The 27,560-nt window shown below is 35.6% G+C and overlaps 2 protein-coding genes and 1 non-coding gene across 3 annotated transcripts; 2 read left to right on the forward strand and 1 right to left on the reverse strand.

Moving 5' to 3' along the window:
- Positions 1 to 15,015: 15,015 nt before the first annotated feature.
- LOC112100533 lies at positions 15,016 to 15,119 on the forward strand. Its single transcript, XR_002906901.1, has one exon. It is a non-coding gene; the product is annotated as a small nucleolar RNA R71 (small nucleolar RNA).
- Positions 15,120 to 18,799: 3,680 nt separating this feature from the next.
- LOC112099719 lies at positions 18,800 to 19,563 on the reverse strand. Its single transcript, XM_024187166.1, has 2 exons — positions 19,391 to 19,563; positions 18,800 to 19,298 (listed from the first exon to the last, which is right to left on the reverse strand). Exons 1-2 carry the CDS (start codon positions 19,561 to 19,563, stop codon positions 18,800 to 18,802), a joined length of 672 nt encoding a protein of 223 aa, XP_024042934.1.
- A 2,208-nt stretch (positions 19,564 to 21,771) lies between these two features.
- On the forward strand, positions 21,772 to 24,860 carry LOC18048154 (licodione synthase). The gene is made up of 2 exons (XM_006441770.2): positions 21,772 to 23,006; positions 24,116 to 24,860. Exons 1-2 carry the CDS (start codon positions 22,122 to 22,124, stop codon positions 24,740 to 24,742), a joined length of 1,512 nt encoding a protein of 503 aa, XP_006441833.1. The 5' UTR covers positions 21,772 to 22,121; the 3' UTR covers positions 24,743 to 24,860.
- The last annotated feature ends 2,700 nt before the right edge of the window (positions 24,861 to 27,560 follow it).

Here is a 27,560-nt window from a genome sequence, read left to right on the forward strand (position 1 = left end):
TTAATACCCCTAAAATACATAAAATACTTAATTAAAATAAAACACACGTAATTAAATCACAAGAAGCTTAAATACATAAAAGTAAGAGTTGTTAGTAAGACGTGAAATGTAAAATGACGATTTTCTGCTTTATAAATATACATTTTCTAACACTCAACACACCCCCCAACTAGCTTATTGCTAGTCCCTAGCAAATAAAGTGAAAATAAAATTCAAATTCAAAATGTTTTTTTTTTAGAAACACTCGTGTTTATTCCATCAGATTAATGATAGCAATCAAATAAAAGTATACGCATTATCTCCAGTCTAAAGAAACATCACACCCACATCAACCATCCACATGAATTAGCCCAGCAGACTTTGTTATAGCTACTTTCAAGAATGACATGCAAACCCCAAAATCTCACTGGAAGTAGTGACACTCTCATAAAGAAATTAAACCCAATAAAAATAGTCACTACAATGAATGGTAATTGAGAGAAAATAATAAACAAGTGATATCACATGCTCTCACCAAGATGAAATAAATATGCCCTCAGCTTAGAAATAATACGATCTCAAGTCAAACAAAAATGCTAGTCAACCCAATTTATTTATCTTTTTTTTTCTTTTTTTTTCTTTTTTTTATTATGTACCACTACATATTTTTAGCCCATATAACTAGCTTCTACTTCAGACTATAGTTCCCTAAAATTAAGAAGGACTTTTATTAGGATGTAACGTAGGCTAGGGACATGGCTAACAAAGAAGGAAAATAAGGACAACAAAGTATATGTTTGAGAAAAAATGCAAAGAAATATATATATATATATATTTGAAGTTGCAAGGTGGATTTCACCTTTTATTGTTATTTTTTTTCTTTTGAAACAACAATTTTTGTTTTGTTTTGTTTTTTTTTTTGCTTTTTATTTGTCATAACTTCACTGAACAAAATAATTATTTACATTTTTCTCAAACATAAATAGGTGATGGAACTTGTAAGATATCGGGTAATACACCAAATCGGAGTGGGTCAAGATGAAAATTTGACAAAGGAAAAGGTTTTTTTTTTTTAAAAGCTCAAAAGGGTTAACTATGGATATTTAATAAAAGGGATGGCTAGAAAGGTCAAACGGATCAAAGATGGCCTTTCCATCGTCTTTTAGGGCTCTAAATAATCATCCATATCTACTAGTTAGATGGGCCTCCCAATGTAGCAACACACATTTTTTTTTCTTTTTCTTTTTTTATTTTACATTTTTTTAAGGGTTAACTCAAAAGAAATCTAGAGATCGTATATAAAATAATAAACTGCTAAGTTGTATAGAGAATGGGCAAAAGGGTTGCTCTCCAAGAAAAATGATAGGCTCAAAAACTCACTTGGTACTTATTATGATATGTTCATTCCTTTAAGCAACTCATATTTGTCTCCGAAATCAATATGTAGAGTAGCAAATATAGCGTAACATCACTTAAGACCAAAGATAATACAAATACTAAAATATGAAATTCATCATGTCATCTAATGTTAAAACAGTTCACACAACTTTTTTTTTTTAAACAACATTCTACCCCCCAACCTATTTTAAACATGAGAGAAAATATGCATGCAGAAATGTGAAAATGATGCAGAAAAACTAATTAGAAAAGTTACACTTAAAATGATAGAAAAAGAAATGGTTTTTTTTTTAAAGGCTCAAAAGTTTGAAAATGTATATTTATAGAGGAGAAAGAAGAAGAAAAATGAACATAAAAACTTAATAAAGAAAAAGAAAATGTCTGAATTTTTTTTTCATTTTTTTTACTTACTATTATTATTATTATTATTATTATTTCTCAAACAATGAAGATGCGTTTCTAGAGTCACTACACTCCATATTCAGCCATCTTCAACACAAAACGTTAGCAACAGTTAGTTTCTACAACAAAAAATCAGTAAAAACTTAACCAAAATTCTACAATTGTCGACTAGTCCCTCCCCCCAACCAGAACGAAACATTGTCCTCAATGTTTTAAAGGAAAGAAGTAGAGTTTAGAAGACATCACCTGAGTGGTGCAACACAGAAGAAAATATTTACAGGCGGAGAGTTAAATCTAATTTATATTTCTTACTGCTGCTACTGTTACCATCATTATTTGGACGCTCCAACACAAAGGTCCAGGGGTCTGGCTCCGGTCTATAAGCTTGTAACAGATCAAGTAGCTCATTAGCAGTGTGAGCACAAATAAAGAGTTTTTTCACATTAGAGGGAATGAAATAGTTTTTTATTGTATGGTTAAGAAATGCGATAAAGCCATCATAAAAGTTATTGACATTTAACAAACCGATGGGTTTCTGGTGGATGTGCAGATGGGCCCAAGATGCTAGTGTGATAAGTGCCTCTAGTGTTGTAAGATCTCCTGGAAGGAAAATAAAAGTATCAGCATGATTAAGCATTTCAGTTATTCTTTCTTGCATACCTGAGACGACTAACTCTTTTCCAGTCGATGAGTCAGACGAACTGCCTAAAGGTTTTAGGGCTCTTGGGATGATGCCTAACACTTGACTTCCTCTGATAAAAGCAGCTTCTGAGACCATTTTTGATAACCCTCAGTTACCTCCTCCATACACCAAGTATAATTTTCTTGCTGCTATGCTTCGACCAAGATCTATGGCTGCCTCAACGAACTCTCTATGTTTGCCATAATTAAATCCAGAAAGCACACAAATGTTCTTGAATTGTCTATTGGGAGTAGCTGCCATTGTGATACTTCTCAAAAACAATTTGTGAGTGCTTGACAAAAAAAATCACATTTAAGAGTCTTGGTGACAGTGGGTCACAGTTGTGTATGAGGTAACATGTCAGTGTCAAATAACGTGTAAAGCACATGGCTCGCGAGTAAAAAAGGAAACAGTAAAAAGAAAAAAGCAAACAGTAATAAAATTATTAAAGACAATAATACAAACAATAAAACAATAGTGAAATAAAATAACAGTAAAGTAAAAGGATATTTACAGGTAGTTGCGACTGTGGCTCACATCTTCCTCTGGTTTTACGTCCAGAAACGGCTTGAACGCCCTCTATGGGTCGAGGATCGGCTTCCCATCCAGTTTTCTTATAAACTGGCAAACAGGGTCGTTTATAGTCAGATTCCCGACACTATATCGTGTATGCTCTTTCTGGAATAATGGCCATAACTGGAGAATCGCTCCTTGCACATATCCACTGGGATGCGTTTCAAGAGACAGAAGGATATCATCCAATGACTCCTTATTCAAGCCATCCCTAATGAATTGAATCTTATCTTCCCTGTTATCAGACACCATTCCTAAAGAACATGGGTTTTTATCGCAACTCATTCTGGCACACTTATGACAAGCAACAGAAATTCTTCAAGCTCGTCGTTTTCTTGCATAATTTCCTTTACCACAACCAGGCATGTATGTAATAAATTTTGGAGGTAACTCACCTGCCAATCGTACTTTAGCCTCGATTAACCAACAGATGTCAGCAGGTATGTTATTCCTCATGAGTAATCGCATGCGTTCGGACCGAGTTTTATAGATCGTAAGGAGGGCATTCTGAGGAAGTGAAGGGAATCGCTTGTGAAGCTTCGCTAGAATGTCGTTTCTGTCCATACTTTCGCCTCAGAATATCAGTTATTATAGGAAACTGAAGTAACTGACTTGATTGTCACGGAGTACCGTTATCCGCCACTTCACCGGGGTAACAAACTAAAGCACACAAACAGAAAAATAAATTAAAACACACAAAGAAAATTAAAATCGTCCTCTTATTGAATTTACCTCAAGCTCCAACTGGATGTCGTAAACACTTTTCTCAATGTCTCTGAGTTGGCTTTCTAAACCGTCAACAAAGGCTACTAACTCTAGTGGCTGTAGAGCCCAAATGCGATGTGTTTTACAAAATTGAATCTGCCTTTTGAGATGAGTTTTGACACGTTGAAGTGGTTTAAAAATGTTCAGGAGGAACGGTCTAAGTAAGGTACTCATGATTAAAAATGATAAGAGAAAACTTAATAGTTAAACAAACACACTTATGCAAAAATAATTTCAATTAATAAAAGAATAATATAAAGAAAGAAAAGAAAGAAAAAAATCAAATCACAGAAAAGAAAAAAAATCAATTCAAATTTGGTGGGTCACTCAAATTTATTTCGGTGTCTTCTCCATATGGTTGGTACTCTAGATATGGCTTTAATATTTGACCATTAACTTTAAACGTGACACCATTTTTTGGGTCCTTAATTTCAATTGCCCCATGTGGAAAAACAATATGAACAATAAATGGACCAGACCATCGAGAGCGTAACTTACCTGGGAATAGGTGCAAGCAAGAATTGAACAAAAGCACTTTCTGACCTGGAGTGAAAGATTTTCTCATAATGTGCTTGTCATGGAAGACTTTCATTCGTTGCTTGTAAATCTTGGCATTTTGGTATGCGTCATTGCGAATTTCTTCAAGTTCTGCCAGTTGTAATCTTCTTTCTGAGCTGGCTTGCTGCATGTCAAAGTTGAATTTTTTGATGGCCCAATACGCACGATGCTTGAGTTCCACAGGTAGGTGGCAAGCTTTTCCATACACTAGCCTGTAGGGTGACATCCCAATGGGGGTCTTGAAAGCCGTTCTGTATGCCCATAATGCATCATTGAAATACAAGTATGCAACCCAAGAGGGGGGGTGAATTGGGATTCTAAAAATTATTCAATTTATAAAGAAAAACTTAATGCAAATATAATCCAAATTCAAAGCAATAACAATTAAGTTGATCACAATATAAAAAGATAAGGGAAGAGGGATTCAAACACAGAGATTTTTACGTGGTTCGGCCAACCTCGCCTACGTCCACGCCTCCAAGTTTTCCGGGCTTGAGGATTCCACTAAGCAAGCCGCCAAGGCCTCAAATGCTTACACTTGACTTCCAAGGTGTCAATAAACCTTTACAACAAGAGATTATCCCCAATCTCTTAACCCAAGTGTATCCCAACACTTACAATCACTCAAAGTAAAAGATTACAAATTGTTTTGCCTCTCACAATATATAAGATTACACAATGATGCTTAATATGTGAATAGATGAAGCAATAATGTGTTTTAAGCTTTATGAAGATTGTATTCTCGAATATTTGCTCAAAGGTCGTGTTGTGATCAATCTTCTTTGAATTTGAATGAGCTTATTTATATCTGGAGCTGAAAATCTAGCCGTTACAAACTGTCAGACAGAAAACGGTTCGCCGTTAGCCAAAAACGGTTTGCCGTTAGCCATAAACGGTTAACCATTTCGGTTGGTCAAAGTTACCGTTGGGCCAGATTTCAAATAAACGGTTTGCCGTTTAGGATTAACCTTTCGCCGTTAACTTCTAGAGACCTGCAAGATGAACATTGGTTATCCGTTTACACTAAACGGTTAAGGACTTGCGTGAAGTGGCTTCTCTGGATATTATCGGTTAACCGTTTGTAATAAACGGTAAGCCGTTTGACTCCAGTAACCTGCAAAACAAATTAGCCTTATCAGGTTTTGTTAATTAGTGCCAGAGGAGGACAACCTTCAATTCTAGACGTTATCGGTTAACCGTTTAAAATAAACAGTTCACCGTTAAGTTCCAGTTGCCTTTCCATCCTTGGTGTTTTTCGTTTTTCATAAACGGTTAGAGCTTAGGCAATATGTTGCTTTCTGGCGTTAATCGGTTAGCCGTTTTAAATAAACGGTTCACCGTTAAGTTCCAGTAACCTTCCCATCTTTTTTGTTTTCCGTTTTTCATAAACGATTAGAGGTTTAGGAAATATGTTGCTCTCTGGCATTAATCGGTTAACCGTTTAAATAAACGGTTTACCGTTTAAATAAACGGTTTACCGTTTATTTCCAGAATCACACTTTAAAACAGATTTTACAGAAAATCATTTTTGAATTTAAAGGTCCATCTTTTATGAAAGAATGAATGAAATGATTATCAAGGCTTTCGATTATTAAGGAATAGCTCCAATATTTTTATCAAAAAATATTTAAAATTTGTTATCATCAAAATCAATATTATTAACATATTTATGTTAACAATCTCCCCCTTTTTTATGATGACAAATTCTAATCAATGTTTAGCTCCCCCTTAATATGTGGTCCCCCTAAATGTATGGCCAAATTGAGAAATGTTCAATAATAGGATTTTTGCTCAAGAAAACCTTTTTAAATTCATTCTTAATCTCCCCATTTTAAATCCTTCTTAAATACCATAAATCCATTTTAAATACCATAATTATCTCCCTCTTCATCATCAAAAAGAAAAGAGAGAATAGGAAAAAAAATTACAAATCCATGAAAGAAGTTACCCGGTTTTGGCGAGCGAAAAATTTGGCAGAGTTTCCCCTTAAAAATGATCAAAACCACTAATACAAAATGACATTAAAACCAACTTCATCTTTCAACAAGCCAACAACTCCATGAACAAAACAAAACAACACTCCAATATCCACAAACATACCAACATTACAATATCCACAAATAAACCAATACTTATGCATCAAAATCCAAAAATCATCTAATCATCAAGAACATCACACACATATGCATCAAAACCCAAAAAAAATATAAATGCAAACCACCAAAATATGAAATGTATGTGCGAAAACAGAACTCAGAAACTACGGAGGCGGAAAAGATGTGCTCCCCAGATCATAGCCGAAATAGCGGAGAAGAGTGTGCTGTCCGGCGATAAGCTCAAGCTGCTGGTCAATGCTCTGCTGCTGAAAAGTCTAAAAGTCAGAGCGGAGCTGCTGGTGGTCAGGGGAAATGGTGTCCAACCGATCAAGAATCAGCTGCTGGCGCTCCGAGATCCGGTGAACATCAGTAACCAACTGCTGGACAACGTCTGAAATAGGAGGCTGAACTGGAACTGAAGGCGGCATAGCGGCAGATGGCTGCTCAGGAACAGCAGATGGCTCAGGAGCAGGAGGCGGCTCGGAAGAGAAGGGAATGTCAGCATCCATCGCACGCTCCTCAGAGTCTAAGTCAGCTGGAGGCCAAGGGACAAAACGACGACGCGGGGGAGGAGGATGAGCTCCTAATCTAAAGTCAGGAAGCTGATCTGGAGGATAGATATCATTGAGCATCCGATCGTCCTCTGGAGCAATCAAGGTATCCCGGTTTTTGGAGTTGCTTGTCTTTATCCACACTCCATTCTTCCTAGAGAAACCAATACTAGTCATGGCCTCAGGACCAATCCGTCGAGTCTCCATATGTCCAGTATCAAGAAGTGGAACCTCAAAGCGTCGCAGTATCTTAGTGATGATACTGCCATAAGGAAGTAAGCGGTGATTGACCGCGGGAGTACTCAACATATGTCGCACAATAATATACCTAAGGTTAATGGGACGGTCTGTAAAAAGGCTATCTAATAGGGCAACGTCCAACCTCGTAACCTCATCCGAGTGACCCTTCCTAGGTGTCACTATGTGCTGTAAAATAGAGTGAAGAATACGAACTTGGAGAGGTAAAAGTTGAGACCGAAACAGAAGCAAACAAATCTCATCCAATAAGTCTCGACGACGACATATATTACGGACGCCATGAGTATGAGAAAAACTATCAAAGGAGAGGGCTTTCCTAGAGGTGTAAATATCAAGCCCCTCACAAGAGATACCAAGAAGGTCAGCTAAGTCTGCATCATCAAATTCTATTGGCACACGGCCGACTTAAGTAACTATCTTATTTGGGCGAGTATCGGAGATTTCCATGTTGGAGTAAAAGACTCGAACTAAATTTGGATAAACTCGGTCATCAAAATCAATGCCAGACTCCCAAGGCTAAAGCATATCCCGAATACTTCTACCACATACAACTAAATTATTGAAATCATCAATGTCAACAAAGAAGGAGTCAAGTACCTTTCGACCATCGAAGCGTTCTTCGAACCGCTTGGCTAAGAAAGGTGTGGGGAAGTGAATCCTTGCAAATTCAGAGACTTCCCGTGGTGGTATAGGATTCCTTGGAGGCACGGATTTACGCCTGAGATTTCTCCGAGGGGGTTCAGCCATGGAGAAGCACAACGAATCGATGATTAGTTTAGGAATGAGTAGTAGATGTGAGTAGGATGTTCAATTTGGTTGAAGAAGGGTAAAAATCGGATTAAAAACGAAGAAACCTGACCCGCGGTAATTAGGGTTTCGATTTGGGATTTTTGAATTTTGGGCAAGATTTGATGTTTTGAATCGGTGAAATTTAAAGGTGAAAATAAATTATGTTTAAGGTTTGATTTGGCAAGAGAAGCAAGAAAAAAGAGGGTTTGAGGGTAGAGAAACCTTCGGCTGCGCAACAATGGCTGAAACGGTGAAGGGGTAACTGGAGAAGAAGAAGAAAACCTTTGAACAGTTTTGTACTCGCGAAAACGGTTAACCGTTTATTTAAACGGTTAAAGGGTAACTTTCAGAGACTAAGGAATAGGTAACGGTGAAGGCTTAAACGCTTAACGGCTAGGGAGTAACTGTTAGATGACTCTCTGTTGAAAAACGGTTCACTGATTGTAGCAAACAGTGAAAGAGTAAACGGACAAACACATAAACTCGTTTCTGGAATTAAACGGTGATCCGTTTATAGGAAACGGCTAACCGTTTATTTTATCTGTAATTTCGCACATTTGATTTAATTTTTGGCCAGCAAATAATATATTCCAAGATCATTTAATTGATCTGAAAATATTTTATGAGCCATTTTAATGCATGATTCATGAACATGTTTTCAACCAATTAATTCATATAATCAAAAGTTATCAATGCAAATTCATCATTTGTCTATCAAGCTCAAGCATTTCATAAATAATAGTCAATCAATTCAGTACACTCAATAGCATGAATAGAGACGTTAATGCAAAAATTTCATCATCCCAAGTTCATGCCGAATTTTTGAAAATTGTTCTTTGCAAAGCGGTTTTGTGAAAATATCGGCAAGTTGTTTTTCCGTGGAAATAAACTCTAATGCAATATCTCCCTTTTGAACATGATCTCTTAAGAAATGATGTCTTATTTCTATGTGCTTGGTTCGAGAGTGTTGAATGGGATTCTTTGAAAGGTTTATAGCACTAGTATTATCACACTTAATAGGAATTTGTTCAAGATTAATGCCATAATCTCTAAGAGTTTGTTTCATCCAAAGTGCTTGTGCACAACAACTTCCGGCAGCTATATATTCAGCCTCGGTAGTTGAAAGTGCAACAGAATTTTGTTTCTTGCTAAACCATGAAACAAGAGAGTGTCCTAAAATATAGCAAGTTCCACTAGTGCTCTTCCTATCCACTTTATAACCGGTAAAGTCCGCATCCGAAAAACATGTTAAATCTATATGAGTTCTCCTAGGATACCAAAGGCCAATATCTATGGTTCCACTCAAATAACGGAAAATTCTTTTAACAGCGAGCAAATGAGATTCCTTGGGACAAGACTGAAATCTTGCACACAAACATACACTAAACATGATATCGGGTCTACTTGCAGTCAAATAAAGTAGGGATCCGATCATACCTCGATACATTTTGATATCCACTTCTTTGCCTTTTTCATCTTTGTCCAGTTTGGTTGTTGTGCTCATTGGTGTATTCTTGGTCTTTGAGTCATCAATGCCGAATCGTTTGAGTAGATCTTTTACGTACTTGGCTTGATTTATGAAAATTCCTTCCTCGTTTTGTTTGATTCGAAGTCCAAGGAAGTACTTCAACTCTCCCATCATACTCATCTCAAATTCTTTGCTCATACACGATGAAAATTCTTTACACAACAACTCATTAGTAGAACCAAAAATAATATCATCAACATAAATTTGAACAATAAGTATGTCTTGGTTCTTATGCTTAACAAATAGAGTAGTATCCGCTTTACCCATAGAAAAATCATTTTCTAGCAAGAAATTTTTAAGTCTATCATACCATGCTCTAGGTGCTTGTTTTAATCCGTACAAGGCTTTAAGTAACTTATAAACATGATTTGGAAATTTTTCATTTTCAAAACCAGGAGGTTGTTTCAAAGTTACCGTTGGGCCAGATTTCAAATAAATTGTTTGCCGTTTAGGATTAACCTTTCGCCGTTAACTTCCAGAGACCTGCAAGATGAACATTGGTTATCCGTTTACACTAAACGGTTAAGGACTTGCGTGAAGTGGCTTCTCTGGATATTATCGGTTAACCGTTTATAATAAACGGTAAGCCGTTTGACTCTAGTAACCTGCAAAACAAATTAGCCTTATCAGGTTTTGTTAATTAGTGCCAAAGGAGGACAACCTTCAATTTTGGACGTTATCGGTTAACCGTTTAAAATAAACGGTTCACCGTTAAGTTCCAGTTGCCTTTCCATCCTTGGTGTTTTCCGTTTTTCATAAACAGTTAGAGCTTAGGCAATATGTTGCTTTCTGGTGTTAATCGGTTAGCCGTTTTAAATAAACGGTTCACCGTTAAGTTCTAGTAACCTTCCCATCTTTTGTGTTTTCCGTTTTTCATAAACGGTTAGAGGTTTAGGAAATATGTTGCTCTATGGCATTAATCGGTTAACCGTTTAAATAAACGGTTTACCGTTTATTTCCAGAATCACACTTTAAAACAGATTTTACAGAAAATCATTTTTGAATTTGAAGGTCCATCTTTTATGAAAGAATTAATGGAATGATTATCAAGGCTTTCGTTTATTAAGGAATAGCTCCAATATTTTTATCAAAAAATATTTAAAATTTGTTATCATCAAAATCAATATTATTAACGTATTTATGTTAACAATCATCAAGTCTTAATGACCAATCTTTCCTATCTGGCCTCACCGTTTTTTCTAATATGTGCTTTATTTCTCGATTGGATATCTCAACTTGGCCACTAGTTTGCGGATTATACGAGGTCGCCACTTTGTGTGTGATTGAATACTTTGTCAAAAGAGCTTTGAATGCTTTGTTACAAAAGTGGGCACCACCATCACTGATTATTGCTCGAGAGAATCCAAAGCGCGAAACAATGTTGCTTTTCAAAAATCTTATCACCACCTTGTGATCATTGGTTCTACATGCAATTGCTTCTACCCATTTCGATACGTAGTCAACAGCAACCAATATGTATTGAGGGCCAAAAGAAGGGGGAAAAGGTCCCATAAAGTCGATACCCCATACATCAAAAATCTCAACCACTAAAATTGGATTTAGTGGCATCATGTTCCTTCGTGTAATGCTTCCCATTCATTGACACCTATCACATGAAGAACAGAAAGTGTAAGCGTATCGAAATATAGATGGCCAATAGAAACCACATTGTAAAACTTTAGTCGCTGTTTTCTTAGCATTGAAATGGCCTCCACAAGCTTGTTCATGGCAGAATGAAAGGATATTCTGAATTTCACTTTTTGGGACACATTGTCTAACAATTTGGTCTGCACAATACTTGAACAAATACGGGTCATCCCAAAAAAAATTCTTTATTTCCGTAAAAAAATTGACCTTGTCTTGCTCGGTCCAATGCTCTGGAAATTGACTTGTAACAAGATAATTAACTATATCAGTATACTAGGGTAATACTTCCACACTCATTAATTGTTCATCTGGAAATGACTCATTTAAAGGTAATGGTTCTGTAATTGTGTCAAAATGAAGACGAGAGAGATGATCCGCCACAACATTCTCTGTGTCTTTCTTATCTTTGAATTCCAAGTCGAACTCCTGCAAAAATAACACCCAACGAATTAGTCTAGCTTTTGCATCTTTCTTTGTGAGAAGATATTTAAGAGCAGCATGATCTGTGAATATAATTATTTTACAACCAATGAGATAAGATCGAAATTTCTCTAATGCAAACACTACTGCTAGCATTTCTTTTTCAGTAGTTGAATAGTTCAACTGTGCATCATTCAATGTCATACTAGCATAGTAAATAACATGGGGAATTCGATCAACTCTTTGTCCTAATACTGCTCCTACTGCATAATCAGATGCGTCACACATGAGCTCAAATGGTAAACTCCAGTTTAAGGGCTGAATGATGGGTGATGATGTCAACAACTGCTTTAGTTTTTCAAATGCCACAAGACATGAATCATCAAAGATAAAAGGTACATCTTTAGCAAGTAAATTGCATAAGGGTCTAGAAACTTTGCTAAAATCTTTAATGAAACGTCTATAGAAACCAGCATGCCCAAGGAAAGATCTTACTTCTCTAACTGTTTTAGGTGGAGGAAGATTAGAAATGAGATCCACCTTCCCTTTGTCAACCTCAATCCCTTTGCTCGAAATGATGTGACCGAGAACAATACCTTATTTTACCATGAAATGGCATTTCTCCCAATTTAAGATCAAGTTCTTCTCAATACATCTCAACAGAACTAATGTTAGATGATGTAGACATTGATCAAATGAATCACCGAAGACAGAAAAGTCATCCATAAAGACTTCAAGGAATCATTCAACCATATCAAAAAAAAATACTTAGCATGCATTGTTGAAATGTAGCAGGTGCATTACATAATCCAAATGGCATTCTCCTATATGCAAAAGTGCCAAAAGGGCAAGTAAAAGTAGTTTTCTCTTGATCTTTTGGTGCTATGGGAATCTGATTATATCCTGAGTAGCCATCTAAAAAGCAATAAAATTCATGGCCTGCTAATCTATCAAGCATTTGATCAATAAATGGTAAAGGAAAATGGTCTTTACGTGTGACAGAATTCAATTTTCTATAATCAATGCATACACGCCATCCTGTAGTCACTCTAGTGGGTATCAATTCATTATCAGCATTGGTGACTACTGTGATTCCTGACTTTTAGGGACAACTTGTATAGGACTGACCCATGAACTATCAGAAATTGGGTAAATGATACCTGAGTCTAATAGCTTAAGGACTTCAGTTCTAACAACTTCTTTCATATTAGGATTTAACCGACGTTGCATTTCCCTATTAGATTTAGCATTTTCATCGAGGTGAATATAATGCATGCAGTCTACTGGGTTTGTACCTTTGATGTCTGCTATGGTCCATCTTAATGCTCATTTTTGCTCTTTTGAAACATCCAACAACTTATCTTTTTGTTCGTTATTTAGGGATGATGAGATGATTACTGGTAGAGTGATTTCTTCTCCCAAAAATGCATATTCCAAAGTGTTGGGTAATGGTTTGAGTTCGAGTTTCGGTAGTGATTCTGATGATGGGATGAGTTTCTTCTCTGATGGTGCTAGTTGTTCAGCTCTTGACTTCCATTTATTAGTATCCATGGATGGTGCTGAGTCAAGTAGGGCGTTGACCTCATCGACCGATCTGTCAATATCAAAATCCAAACCAAAATGAGCTAAACATATTTGTAAAGGAGCATCACTAAGGTTTGAAAGAAAAGTATTATCAACTATTGTTTCTATTAAATCCACATCAACAATTCCATCATCTATACTGTGAGGTTGTTTGGCAATGTTGAAAATGTTTAGCTCCATAGTCATGTTGCCAAAGGACAACTGCATATTTCTAGTCCTGCATTGAATGTGAGCATCCGCAGTTGCCAAGAAAGGTCGGCCTAGAATAATGGGGATGTGCTTCATTGAATCCTATATTGGATGAGTGTCAATTACAATGAAATCAACAGGAAAATAAAACTTGTCTACCTGGATAAGCACGTCCTCTACAATACCACGAGGTATTTTCGTGGACCGATCTGCAAGCTGTAACACCACTGGAGTTGGGTGTAATTCTCCAAGTCCAAGTTTCAAAAATACTGAGTAAGGCAACAGATTTATACTAGCTCCTAAATCCAACAAAGCATTCTAAATTGTGTGGTTCCCTATACTACATGAGATAGTGGGGGAGCCTGGGTCTTTGCATTTTAAAGGAATTTTGTATTGGAGTATAGAACTAACGTTTTCTGTTACAAATGTCTTCTTTTGAACATGAATGTTTCTCTTTTTAGTACAAAGGTCTTTAAGAAACTTGGCATAAGATGGAACTTATTTTATAGCATCAAGTAAAGGGATGTTAACACTTACCTGTTTGAAGATTTCAAGAATCTCACCTGTGGATTTTCCCTTCTTTTCTTTGGCTAACCTCTGAGGAAATGGAGCTTTATGAACATATTCTCGTGGGTTGGTTTCTTTTTTCTCTTCTGATGGTGAGTCCTCAACATTCACAGGTACAATTTGATTTTCTTTTGTCACTGGCATCTGCACTTTACTGTCGACTTCTTTTCCTTTTCGCAAGGTCATGACTGCTTTGACCTCTCCATGCTGCTGTGGTGAACTGGTACTTGCTTCATGTACTCCCTTAGGATTAGGCACTAGTTGACTTGGAAACTTGCCTTTCTCAACAGTCATTGCCAAGGTCTGAACTGAAGAAGCAAGTTGTCCCACCATCTTCTCAAGGCTTGAAACTGATTGAGCTTGTGAGTTGAAGTCTGCTCTCAACTCATTTCGTAGTCATCAATGGTGCGGTTCTGTTGCTCAATCATGGAGTGAGTAACATTCTTGAAATTCTTGAATGCATCCTCCCATGGTCTGGGTTGAGAGTAGTTCTGGTTTTGATTTTATGGTCTAAATGGTGGCTGAGAGGCTTGAGGAACTTGAGGAGTTTGTTGCATTGGTGGAGCTGGAGCTGCTGGTCCATTCTGTTGGAATCCTTGAGACCATGAAAAATTGGGGTGGTCTCTCCATCCAGGGTTATATGTGTTGGAGTATGGGTTGTAATTTGATGGCTTTCTCATTACACCTATGGCATTGGCTTGATCTGAGTATGAGTCATGGTCATGTGGTTCTGTTGATTTAGCTGTCGATAACGATGCTATTTGTCGAGCAAGACCTTCAACCATCTCCTTGACTTCTTTGATTCCTGAAGTTGACTCGCCAATTTAAACCTCATTTACTCCCTTAATTCTTCTAGTATTCCTGAGTGATCGACTTCATTGTTGGGAATTATCCGCTTGTCGCTGGAAGAATTCCCAAATTTCTGATGCATTTTTTAACATTAGCTCTCCTCCACTTGTTGCCATTAGCCATTCTTGCACATTCGGCAATAATCCCTCCAAAAAGTATTGGCATTGATGCCATTTCTCGTACCCATGATGTGGACACTTCAAGAGTAGCCCATTGAATCGCTCCCATGTTTCGAAAAACTGCTCGTCTTCTCTCTGGGTAAACTCTGAGATTTCCCTGCGAATAGCATTGGTTTTATGCACTGGGAAATATTTATTCAAAAATTTAGTTACCATTTGTTCCCATGATGAAATGCTATTGGTAGGCAATGTATTAAGCCATGAACGAGCTCTATCCTTTAAAGAAAATGAGAATAATCTGAGTTTAACATCATCGTCTGAAAAATTCTCATATTTAAAAGTTTGACAAATAGCATGAAAATCATTCAGATGATTATATGGGTCCTCATTTTCTAGGCCACAGAATGTTGGGAGACAATTTAGCACACTAGGTTTTAATTCAAAACTCCTAGCAGCTACATTTGGGTATCTTATGCAAGATGTGTTCAAATTAGCTAAGGGACTAAAATAACCTTTAAATGGCCTCTCTTGTGGTGCTTGTAAATCCATTTTATTTTTAACGTGTTTGTGTGTGCGAAATGTTTTTTCTAGTTCAAGATTTATAGGTTCAAGATTAGGAAATAATTACCTACGACCATGCACGCAAAGAATACAAAAATAAATGGGAACAAAATTAATAAAAATAAACAAGAAGGAGAAATTACAGTACTAACCTTATTGCGCTGTTACAACCTTTCTATAAAACACACTAAAATAAATACGTGAAATAAATTAACTACAAGTAAATTAATAAGATAAAAAAAATTACAAAGAAAAATAAATTGAAAATTAAATTACATAATTTTAAAGAAGAGAGAAAATTTTAAAAAACATCTTAACTCAAAATGTAAATTCACTCTTTTTTTTTAAAGAAAAAAAATACAAGAAAACAATTAAATGGAATTATTCACAAAAATTAATTCTATGAATTAAAATTACTTACCTCCCCGGCAACGGCGCCAAAAACTTGTTGTGCAAATTTTAATGTACTCGCAAGCGCACGAATCTATTGTAGTATAGATCAATGGTGACGAGTGTCGATCCCACGAGGAGGTGGATTTTAATTGTGTGTAGAATTAATTTTGTAAATGGGTGATTGGATTTGTGGTGGAAATGATTTGGAATATGCTAAAACTTAAATTAAAATGGCGAGAATAAATTCTAAAATTGGAATTGAAATGGCGAGAATAAATTGAAGAGAATTCTATTGAAATGACGTACTTGGGTATCTGGATCCGTATCAACATGCACCATGGGCTAAATATTCCTTATTAATGACAATTAAATCATGAGGGGGGAATCCACACCTCATGAACCACGCTCTAATCAATATGGTGCTAAGGGCTTATCGTGCCAAATAATAATAACCTTATACTAGAGAGCCAGTGTAACCAAAGCGGTATCTAGACAAGATTATTATTATTTGTCGACGAGAAGTCAAAACATCCACAAAAATTAGAGGGGAAGAGAAAATAAATTTACCAAATTAAGCCCATGACACATGTTGAGACTTCACCTTCAACCCAAACTTGAAAGAAAATTAGCTACTCATAATTGAACTAGGGGCAAAATGGAAATTTATTAAAACACGTAGAAGATACAAGATGGAGAGGGAATTACAGAAAATGGATCCCAAAAATGGATTCAGAGCTATCAAATTAGGGGAGAGAAGCCCCTTTTTTATAGATACATGGAGTAAATCATGGCTGTCGGATTAAAAACAGTTTGGACGCTTAGGATTGTGCCACGTCATCAGTCAACAGTACGCGGTTTGACCACGCGAATGAACAGTAACACAGTTTGACCTAGGTACGGTTTGGTTGAAAATAATCCTGTTTGATGCATGTACCGTACGTGAGATTTTTCGACCACTGATATGCTGCCACGTCACCATCAACAGTACATAAGAATTTTAGTCCAACAGGATCGTGACACCTCATCAGTCAATGCCACATCATCGGTCAATGCCATATCATCAATCTGTCTATGTGAACAGTGTCGTGAACAGTAACATAGACAGTACCGTACACGTGAATAGTACCGTACATGTGAATAGTGCTATTTTTCCTTTTATGCACCTCCTAAGGTTTTCTATCGTCCTGAGTTCAAAAGTGATGTCCGTTTTGCCGTCTGATCTCTCTTTTATTGTGAAATGACTATAATGCCCCTAAAATACATAAAATACTTAATTAAAATAAAACAAACATAATTAAATCACAAGAAGCTTAAATACATAAAAGTAAGGGTTGTTAGTAAGACGTGCAATGTAAAATGACGATTTTCTCCTTTATAAATATACATTTTTTAACACTCAACAAACACATGAAACTACACAAATGTTAGTGACAAGTGAAGGAAATAGCAAGGCAGTAGTTCGATGAGTCTTGACTGCACTCTCGGATTTCTTTTGCAATGATGCTACCCACATCTATAGGAAGCCCTCGAATAAGGACATATAGCAAAACCAATCTCTCTTGTGAAACCGTAGTAGTGTGAGTGGTGGGTATAAACCTAGATTTCAAAAATTTCACCCACACCTTAGCAATAGGTTTCAAATCTATCCTATTAACTACACGCCCTTCCTCGTTAGCCCATGATGCCCCTTCGATGGTAAGAGTTGTAAAAATGGTGGTCCACTTTTTCGGGGTTAACTTATCACGTAATTTAGCATACTCACAAGTAATTTCAGCAGGTAAATTATAAAAAGCATTGATAACACAGGAGTCTAATGGAACAAGTGTGTTTCTTACCCAGATGTTGTGCTGATCAGGGCTTACCAAATTGGCATAAAAGTCTTTGACTACTTGAAGCACAGGATCACGAGGGTGATTGCAAAACTCTAACCATCCTCGCTTTGCTGCAGCATTAGAAATTGTTTGTACAATTCCAGTGAGTTGTTCTGGGAATTGAAACACTTTCTCTTCCAGAATCTTACGCGGCTCTATGAATTCTTCATATTTTTCTTCGGCGTGGTAACTCTGGAAGCGTGACGGATCTTTGAGGCGACTTGCGGTTTTCTTATATCTCGGCATTGTTGTAGCAATAACAAATTGAAGCTACTGTTCCTGAGAGTAAAAAGAGAAAAAAAGGTTAAGAATTAGGAGACTTGGATTTGCGAAGGAGATGGGGAATAGTGGCGTAGAGTACTAAGCACAGTGACTCCTTTTTATAATGGACTTTAATTTGAAGATAAATATGGTAACTAGAGATAATTGAGGGAATAAAATATTTGAGTTAAATGTGCATATCCCCAAAATTAGCGGCCAGTGAAATTAAAGCTTAAATTTCATAGATTTGTTTCCGTAATTTCTATCCATATCCATGCATCCATCTGTCACGATTTTTATCTCCAACGATAAGTAAAAGGCTCCAGCTTTTAATTTACTGTAACAGTAAGATTAGTTGCTGCAGCACCCATTCTCTTATTCTAACAACGGATACATACTCCACACTAAGGCTTCTGACACGTTGTTCACCTCTGAATTCTGCCACCATACACTCTCACTTGTCAATATGGACTTCAATTGTCACGCTTACTTAAAAAAAAACTAAAATTAAGTCTAAAATTATTAAAAGAAATATATATATCAAATTAACGTAAAAATAAAGTATGCAATAATGTAAAAGGATAGAAAAAAATAAATAGTTAGTCATGGAAAAACAAGATTAAATAAAATGGTAAAGAGGAAGAGCTATCTACAAAACCAAATGATATCAAAATTGGTTTGAAGTGGCTATCTCCTCAATGGGCTGCCTCCCATGAAGCGCTTGATTTAAGGTCCTTCAGCCTGACCTTCCTTCTTTGTTCAGTAACTAGGTTCTTTAAGGAGTAACACCTCCTTTGAACATTCTGTTGCCGGATGTATGTAGTGCTTAACCCTGTGTCCTTTAACTTTGAACTTTTGGCCTGTTTGTTCATCTAAAAGATCAACAGCTCCATGAGGATAAACTTTGAGCAGCTTAAACGGGCCCGACCATCTTGACTTGAGCTTTCCCAAAAATAATCTTAGTCTTGTACTGTGGAGCAACACTAATTGACCAAGGTTGAATTTCCTGTGCTGACGATGCTTGTCGTGCCATTGTTTTGTCCTCTCTTTATAGATTCTTGCATTTTCATATGCAAATAGCCGTAATTCATCAAGTTCACAAAGTTGAAGTTTCATTTGCTCTGCTGCAACATGCATATCCCAATTTAATTTCTTCAGTGGCCAATGTGCTTTATGCTCTAGTTCTAGTGGCAAATGACAAGCCTTTCCATAAACAATTCGGTAAGGAGATATGCCAAGTGGGGTTTTGTATGCTGTTCTGTAGGCCCATAGAGAATCATGTAAGTGTAAAGACTAATCCTTCCTTGTTGGGTTCACTACTTTTTCTAAGATCTTTTTTATCCTAAATACCCATCTAAGAAACAGTAGTATTGTTTTCTAGCAAGTCTGTCCAGCATCTGATCTATGAATGGAAGTGGGAAATGGTCTTTCCTTATGGCTTTGTTGAACTTCCTGTAATCCATACACACTCTCCATCTAGTCACTGTCCTTGTAGGAATAAGTTCATTCTTCTCATTAGCCATTATTGTTATCTCTCCTTTCTTTGGAACACATTAAACTGGGCTTACCCATGAACTGTCTGATATTGGGTATATGATTCCAGCATCTAACCATTTGATGATTTCCTTCTTCACCACTTCTTTCATAATAGGATTCAGCCTTCTCTGGTGCTCCACCGAATTACTGGAACAGTCTTCTAACAGGATTTTATGCATACATATGGATGGGTTGATCCCCTTTATATTTGCCATGGTCCATCCAATTGCTCTTTTGTATTTTCCCAACAAATCTACTAGGCTTTGTTCTTGACCTGCATCCAAAGTAGAAGAAATTATTACAGGGAGTGTGTTGTTTTGACCAAGATAAGCATACTTCAAATGTGAAGGTAACAGTTTTAATTCAAAACTATGAGGTGATTCAATAGATGGTAAAGTTATTTTTACTTCCCTATCTGAAAGATTCATGTGTTCAATAACCCTGTTGTGCCTATTAGATTGTTGTTTGTCCATCCAATCTATTTGAATTGCTGCAACATCTTCCTCTTCAACATCCTCAAAGGTGGTGACTTTGTCAAGTACATTACTGCAGCATCTGTCCATTCTGTCTGCTACAACAAGATCCACTACACTTAAGAAATTGCAATCTTCTATTTCATCAGGGTTTCTCATAGCCTCTAGTACATTAAATGTGACTTGCTGATTATTCACTATCATGGTGAGCTCTCCTTTCTGCACATCTATCAGAGTCTTTCCAGTTGCTAGAAAAGGTCTGCCAAGTATAATGGGTACCTCTTTGTCATCTTCAAAGTCCAGCACAATGAAATCCACTAGAAGGGGTAATTGAATTTACCAATAAAGTATTGGCTTCACTGGCAATGGAGTCCCCTTAAGTGGCTTGACTGGGTTTGCTCCTCAGTTCGAGTCGTAGGGAAGTCGTCTTTGTTGGGAGAACCTGTGCCTCCCGATTCGAGCGGGGACTTCTAGTCTGAGTTGTGGTACGGATATAAAGGTGCATCCCACAGTTGGAGCCCTTCCTATGATACCTCGTGGTTAAGAAAAAAAAAAGACAAGCCTCGAATTTCGCTTCGCGTGCATTCACTTTTAAGGGAGTCAAATTCAGTATCTTTTTGGTCAAACCTAACTTGATAATATGTTAAGTTACCATGCACTGGCCCAAATAGTATTACTTGACCTGAAGGCAAACTCTGCTAATTTTGCTGGAAATACGTGATTTCCCAAACCAAACCCCCACATCATAGTAGTTAATGAAGATGTAGGACAAACATAGAAACAATGCATCCTAGGAATTTGATTTATCAATTAAGACCACATTTAAATCTTTATTTTCTTAATACGACATGAGCTCATGCTCCATATGAAAATAAAGAGAATTAAAAATAATAATTTGACTTACAAGTAAATGAAATTGCAATTAACGGAGTGCATAAATGAGTACCAACAACCGAAATGTCAAACAAGAGACTAACAGGACTGAAGATAGGTAGTTCTAGTCAGATCCAACTTTTAGGTTAGCTATGGCAATATAGCCGCAATAACTGACTATGAAATAATTGAAAGTTGCAATAATTGAAGAGTTCTGCTATTTTTTTTCTTTTCAAAAGAAACTTTCATTCAATCAAAAGAAACTGAAACAAGTCAGTACATAGGGGTTTCTAACCACATGTCAGATCAAAGCTCTTTTAGCTAGAAAGTGAGCAAATTTATTACAACATCTTGGATTTGAATCGATTGGAACCCTACCTTGCATTCTTGGATTTCTGAGATATTCCACAAGATCTCCTTTCTGCTGCTGGTTTCATTATTGGCTAAATTAACTACCTCCATGCTATTTGAACTGAGAGAAGAGTTATGCTATTTTAAGAAAAATCATAGCTGAACACCAGAACTACAAAATGAAGACAAAAACGGCAGCCACTTGCTGCCGTTTTCATTCACTTACCATTTTCTCTTCATTGGCTGGCCCCAAAATTATATTAAAATATTAATAAAAAAAGAAAACGAAATCCCACCTTATTTCTAAATCATGAAGATAAGATATCAAAGTCACATCTGATTTGAAGGGAGTGCTCTGCCGTTTGCATTATTTGAATGTAATGAGAGAGACCAACTTACCAATTAGTCAATCGGATCCAGCTATGTTGTACCGGACCACACTTTTTGTCATTATTCTAAAGAGCCGTTCGATGAAAAGTTGGTAAATTTAACGATTGAAATTACTGATTGAATAAGTGAGGTAAGCACCGGCACTCTCTTCAAAGTTGCCAATGTGCCCACATTTCAAAAGGTATAAGTTACACGAACAGTAATTTAGCAATTACCTTATTTCATAGTCATCAGTTATTTCATGGCTAACCTGGTCTGTAAGGTACAGAAGCTGTAACGTAGCCAGCTCCGGTCAATTATTGCGTTCGCAAAAAATATTAATATTTACCAAAGTTCATTACATTTAAAACAACATTAAGCACGTTGCTGAAATTTCCCATGATTGAAGCATCTATAAATGCATGTTGTCCACTCATCTCAATGGCAGTGACCAAGAAGCCTAGAGATCTTTTCTAGCCATGACACTTCAACCACTGATTTTTTATGCTTCCCTCTTCATCTTGTCCGCCCTAGTGCTGAAAGCCATCAAACACTCACGGCGACTGCCACCGAGCCCGTGGGCCTTGCCGATCGTCGGGCACCTCCATCTCCTCGGCCCTTCCCTTCACCATTCTTTTCACAAGCTTTCAACTCGTTATGGCCCCTTGATGTCCGTACGCATAGGCTCTGTCCTAGGTGTTGTAACTTCTTGTCCTGATGTAACCAAAGAGCTTCTCAAAACAAATGATGTTACTTTTACCGGCCGGAAAAGCTCTGCCGCCATTGAATGCCTTACATATAACTCTTCTTTTGCTTTCGCTCCCTATGGCCCATATTGGCGATTCATGAAAAAGCTGTCCGCAGTTGAGCTCTTGGGCAGCAGAACCCTTCACCAGTTTCTTCCTGTTCGAACAAATGAGTTGCGCGAGCTTATTCGGTTTCTATTTGAGAAGTCTAAATCTGGCCAAAGTGTTAATATTACAGATGAATTGTTGAGATTTGCAAACAATATAATATCTCAAATGATGTTGAGCATTAGATGTTCAGGAAAGGGGGGCCAGGCTGAAGAGTGTAGAACCCTGGCTCGTGAAGTGACTGAAATTTTTGGCGAGTTTAATATCTCTGACATTATTTGGATTTTCAAAAGCTTTGATATTCAGGGTTTTAACAGGAGATTCAAGGATATTCATCGACGGTACGATTCGCAGCTGGAGAATATCATAACAAATCGTGAAAAATTAAGGAAGGAGAAGAAGGAAAGTGAGGAGAAAGTGAAGGATTTGCTTGATATTTTGCTCGATGTTCTGGAGAATCAGAATTCGGAGATCAAGTTAACTAGAGATCACGTCAAAGCCCTATGTGTGGTAAGTCCAGTTTCACATGCTTTATTTATTTATTTATTTGTTTGTTTATTTATTTATTTATTTTTACTGTTATTAGTGTTTTTGTTACGGCTGCTAAGTTACATTGTTTTTATCTTACAACTTACTCAAAATTAATTTTCTATAAGTTTTTGATTGTTTGACAAGTAATAATTGAGTGATATTAAAAAAAAATCTTAAGTTCATGTAATTATAGTGGATGTAACTTAGTAAGACTATTATTTATTATTATTATTAGGTAAATAAGGTCTCTGTTCATTTGTTTAGGAAAATACTTTGGTTTCTTTTTCTATTTTTTGCGGTTCGAAAGCTACGGGATTCATATTACCTATATTTAATTTTACAAAGATGTCCCCCAAAAGTTGCTTCTTAATTACCTATATTTGTCTCTTTTTAACATCATCTTTAAAAATAGCCATTTATATTTAACTAATATATATTGTCAATTGTACTCTATGTCTTCATTGATGTGGCATCAACGCATTAATTATTTTAGTGTCATTAATGCAATTGATGGTGAAAATGGTATAATACTTTTAAAACAATTTTGAGTAATTATTTGCATTTTGGTGCTCTTATTCCTATCGACCTATTTAGTAGCTACCACATCTTAAATGTGAATTTGATCTAAGTCTATTAGAGGTCTCATATCTAATCAAAGATTTGTTTAATATTGAGGTCATGAGGTGTCAAAAAGAAATTATAGCTTTGAAATAAAATTTGACATAAATACAATTTTAAATATATTTGTGACAAAATTAGTAAATATGTTAACTTTTTTTAATCAAATAATTAGTGGATAAAACTGTCTTAACCAAAATTCATAACTACAAGTGTTTGCCATGATTTTTAAGTTACAACTTTCGCAATAATAATACCAAATGGACCATAAATCAAATCTTTAACAAAAGCATCAATTTGAAAACGCTAACATAAAAAATTAAATAATAAACAAATAAATCTTAACTTTATAACAATGAATCTCCTTGTTCTAACAATGTCTTGTTGCTTTTGATTAATAGGAAGCAACACATATGTTTTTTTAGATTTTTTTTACCTAATATGTAGCATCTTTGTTGCTATCTGTCCAGGATTTCCTCACTGCTGGCACAGATACTTCATCCACGTCATTGGAATGGTCATTGGCAGAGCTCATAAACCATCCAATGGTGCTTCAGGAAGCACAGCAAGAGCTTGATCAAGTTGTGGGAAGAAACAGGCTTGTTCAAGAATCTGACGTTCCTCATCTCCCCTATATTCAAGCCATCATTAAAGAATCATTTCGGATTCATCCACCAATTCCATTGATTAGCAGGAAAGCAGTAGAAGACTGTAAAATTGGCAACTACGTAATTCCTAAAGACACTGTGTTGTTTGTGAACCTTTGGTCCATGGGTAGGGACCCCAAAATTTGGAAGAACCCATTGGAATTTCAGCCAGAACGGTTCTTATCACAGTCAAATAGTGAGATTGACGTTAAGGGATTGCATTACCAATTCCTGCCATTTGGAACTGGGAGAAGAGGCTGCCCTGGCCTTTCTTTAGCCATGCAAGAGTTGCCAGCAACTCTAGCAGCTATGATTCAGTGCTTCAATTTCAAAGTAACGAGTCCGGATGGTGTGGTTGATATGACTGAACGCCCAGGATTAGCATCTCCAAGAGCACAGGATCTTGTGTGTGTACCAGTTGCACGTTGTGCTCCTAGTATCCTAAATTAGGATGTACGTTGAAATTAACAGTCAACCTACCATGCAGCGTGTATCTCATACAGTGTTGGCATGCAACCGGTACAACCGGTTTTTAACCGGTTAATATAATAAAAATGTAATTTTTATTTGTTTTTAATGTAAAAAAATAATTAAAAAATTAAAAAAGAAGAAGATAAAATTGTAATTAAATGAGGAAAAAACTTGTGATAATTTTAAATTTACAAATAGTATAAAAAAATATAAAAAACTATAAATATATCCAGAGGCGGTTTGTACCCTAGGCAACTTAGGCGGTTGCCTAGGGCCCCCGCCACGATGAAGGCCCCAAATTTGGGATATTAATTTTTTAATTTTTTTAAATTTAATTGATAATAATTAATTTGTTTTAAATAAGGTAAACCATATTAAATATTAATTAAAAGATTCCACTAAAAATAATGGATAAGACTTAAAAATTTTCAAACTGGAAGCTTTTGATTGCATTTAGATTTAGGCTAATAAATGTTATTACATTTTCAAAAAATAAACGTTCATATTAGCTAGTTGAGTGCACTTAAAATCTGATTAATAAATATTATTGTATTTTCAAGAAATAACGTTCAAATTTGATAGTTATATATTGCATTTGGAATTCACCTAATTTTTCATACTTAAGTGAATTACTCCCCATTAAAAAAAAGTGAATTACTCCAAAAGCAAAAGAAACATGTCTACAAGAAAAAAAAATAAAAAAAATTATTTTTTCTCTACTGCAACTTTTTTTTTCTCTAGCCATTGATTATTGCTCCCAACTACTGTTGAAAGCCACATTGCCACAATCTCAAAATTAAAGTTAATTTGTGATTTAAGTTCAAAGTTCTAGGTTTTATCTTTCTATTCTCTTGAATCCCTATTATTTATTTGTGCTATTTTTTCTTATACATATTCTTGTATTCACTTGTTTTCATTTAATTTACCTAGCATAATTGTGTGCTTGCTTTATTATTATTCTATTTCAATAATAAATAATGTTTACAAGAAAATATGAACCGGGATATTAAAAAGTGCAAAAAAAGAAAAGAATAGAATAGCTAGTTGAATCACAAAAAGGAGCCCTTGATAAGTTTGTTAGGAGTGATGAAAAAAATGTGAATTTGAGTGAAGAATTAGTAATTGAAAAAACTCAAGTTGAATTAGTAGATGATGAAGTGTCTAATGATAAAAATGACACCGAAGATAATAATAATAATCAGAATGAAAGTGAAATTAGAGATGAAACTGAAGATCTAGGAGAGTTCCATTTTCCAAATAATATTTATGATCCTGGTAGATGGGAAAATATAGATACAAAATTAAGAGATTTACTTGTAGAGAAAGGTCCAATTAGAGAGAATAATTTAATTTTTCCAAAGGATGAATTTTCTAGGCATTTTTCTACTACATATTACATTAAAAAATTACCCAATGGAGAAAAATATAATCGAAGATGGCAAGTATATTCGAAAGATTTTGATAAAGTTTATTGTTTTTGTTGCAAATTATTCAATGCAAACTCTAATAAAAGTCAACTAAGTAATGAAAGAACTAATGATTGGAAATACCTTAGTGTTAAACTTAAAAATCATGAAACCAGCACTAAACATATCACTAATATGAATATGTGGGTTGAATTAGAAGAAAGATTATTGAAGAAAAGAACAATTGACAAAGATATTCAAGAAGAAATCAATAAGGAAAGAGATCATTGGGAAAAAGAACTAATAAGAATTATTGTTGTTGTAAAGAATCTTGCAAAGAATAATTTAGCATTTCGTGGAAAGAACGAGAAGATATACCAAGAGAGTAATGGAAACTTTTTGAGTTTAATTGAAATGATTGCAGAATTTGATCCAACAATGCAAGAACATATACATCGTATTAAAAATGGTGAAATTCATAATCATTACCTTGGGCATAGCATACAAAATGAATTGATACAAATGTGAGGAGTGGAAGTAAAAATTCAATAATTAAGAAAATTAAAGAAGCAAAATATTTCTTAGTTATACTTGATTGTACTCCAGATACAAGCCACCAAGAACAAATGTCTATTGTATTGAGATGTGTAGATATTTCAATGGATCCAATGAAAATAGAAGATTTTTTTTTTAGGATTTTTAAAAGTTGATGACTCTAGTGGAAAATGCATTTCTAATGAACTCATAGATGCCATAAAAACTCTTGAACTTGACATTGATGATGTAAGAGGACAAGGATATGATAATGGTTCTAATATGAAAGGAAAAAAATCAAGGTGTACAAAAAAGATTACTAGAAATTAATCCTAGAGCATTTTATACATCATGTGATTGTCATAATCTTAATTTAGTGCTTTGTGATATGGCTAATTCTTGTTCTAGAGCTATTTCATTTTTTGGAGTTGTGCAACGTATTTATTCATTATTTTCTTCTTCAACAAAGCGATGGAAATTTTTGCAAGAACATGTACCCAATTTGACTGTTAAATCATTGTCACAAACACGTTGGGAAAGTCAAATTGAAAGTGTAAAAGCAATCAGATTTCAAGCTCCACAAATAAGAGATGCATTACTTGAATTAGCAGAAATAAGTGAAGATTCTAAAATAAAGAGTGAAGGTAAGTGTCTAGCAACATATGAATTAGAAAATTTTGAATTCTTGCTAGGTGTTGAGTGTTAGAAAATGTATATTTATAAAGGAGAAAATCGTGATTTTACATTTCAAGTCTTACTAACACCTTTACTTTTATGTATTTAAGCTTCTTGTGATTTAATTACGTGTGTTTTATTTTAATTAAGTATTTTATAAATTTTAGGGGCATTATGGTCAT

This window comes from Citrus clementina, unplaced genomic scaffold (assembly GCF_000493195.1).
Source record: "Citrus clementina cultivar Clemenules unplaced genomic scaffold, Citrus_clementina_v1.0 scaffold_3, whole genome shotgun sequence".
NCBI lineage: Eukaryota > Viridiplantae > Streptophyta > Magnoliopsida > Sapindales > Rutaceae > Citrus > Citrus x clementina.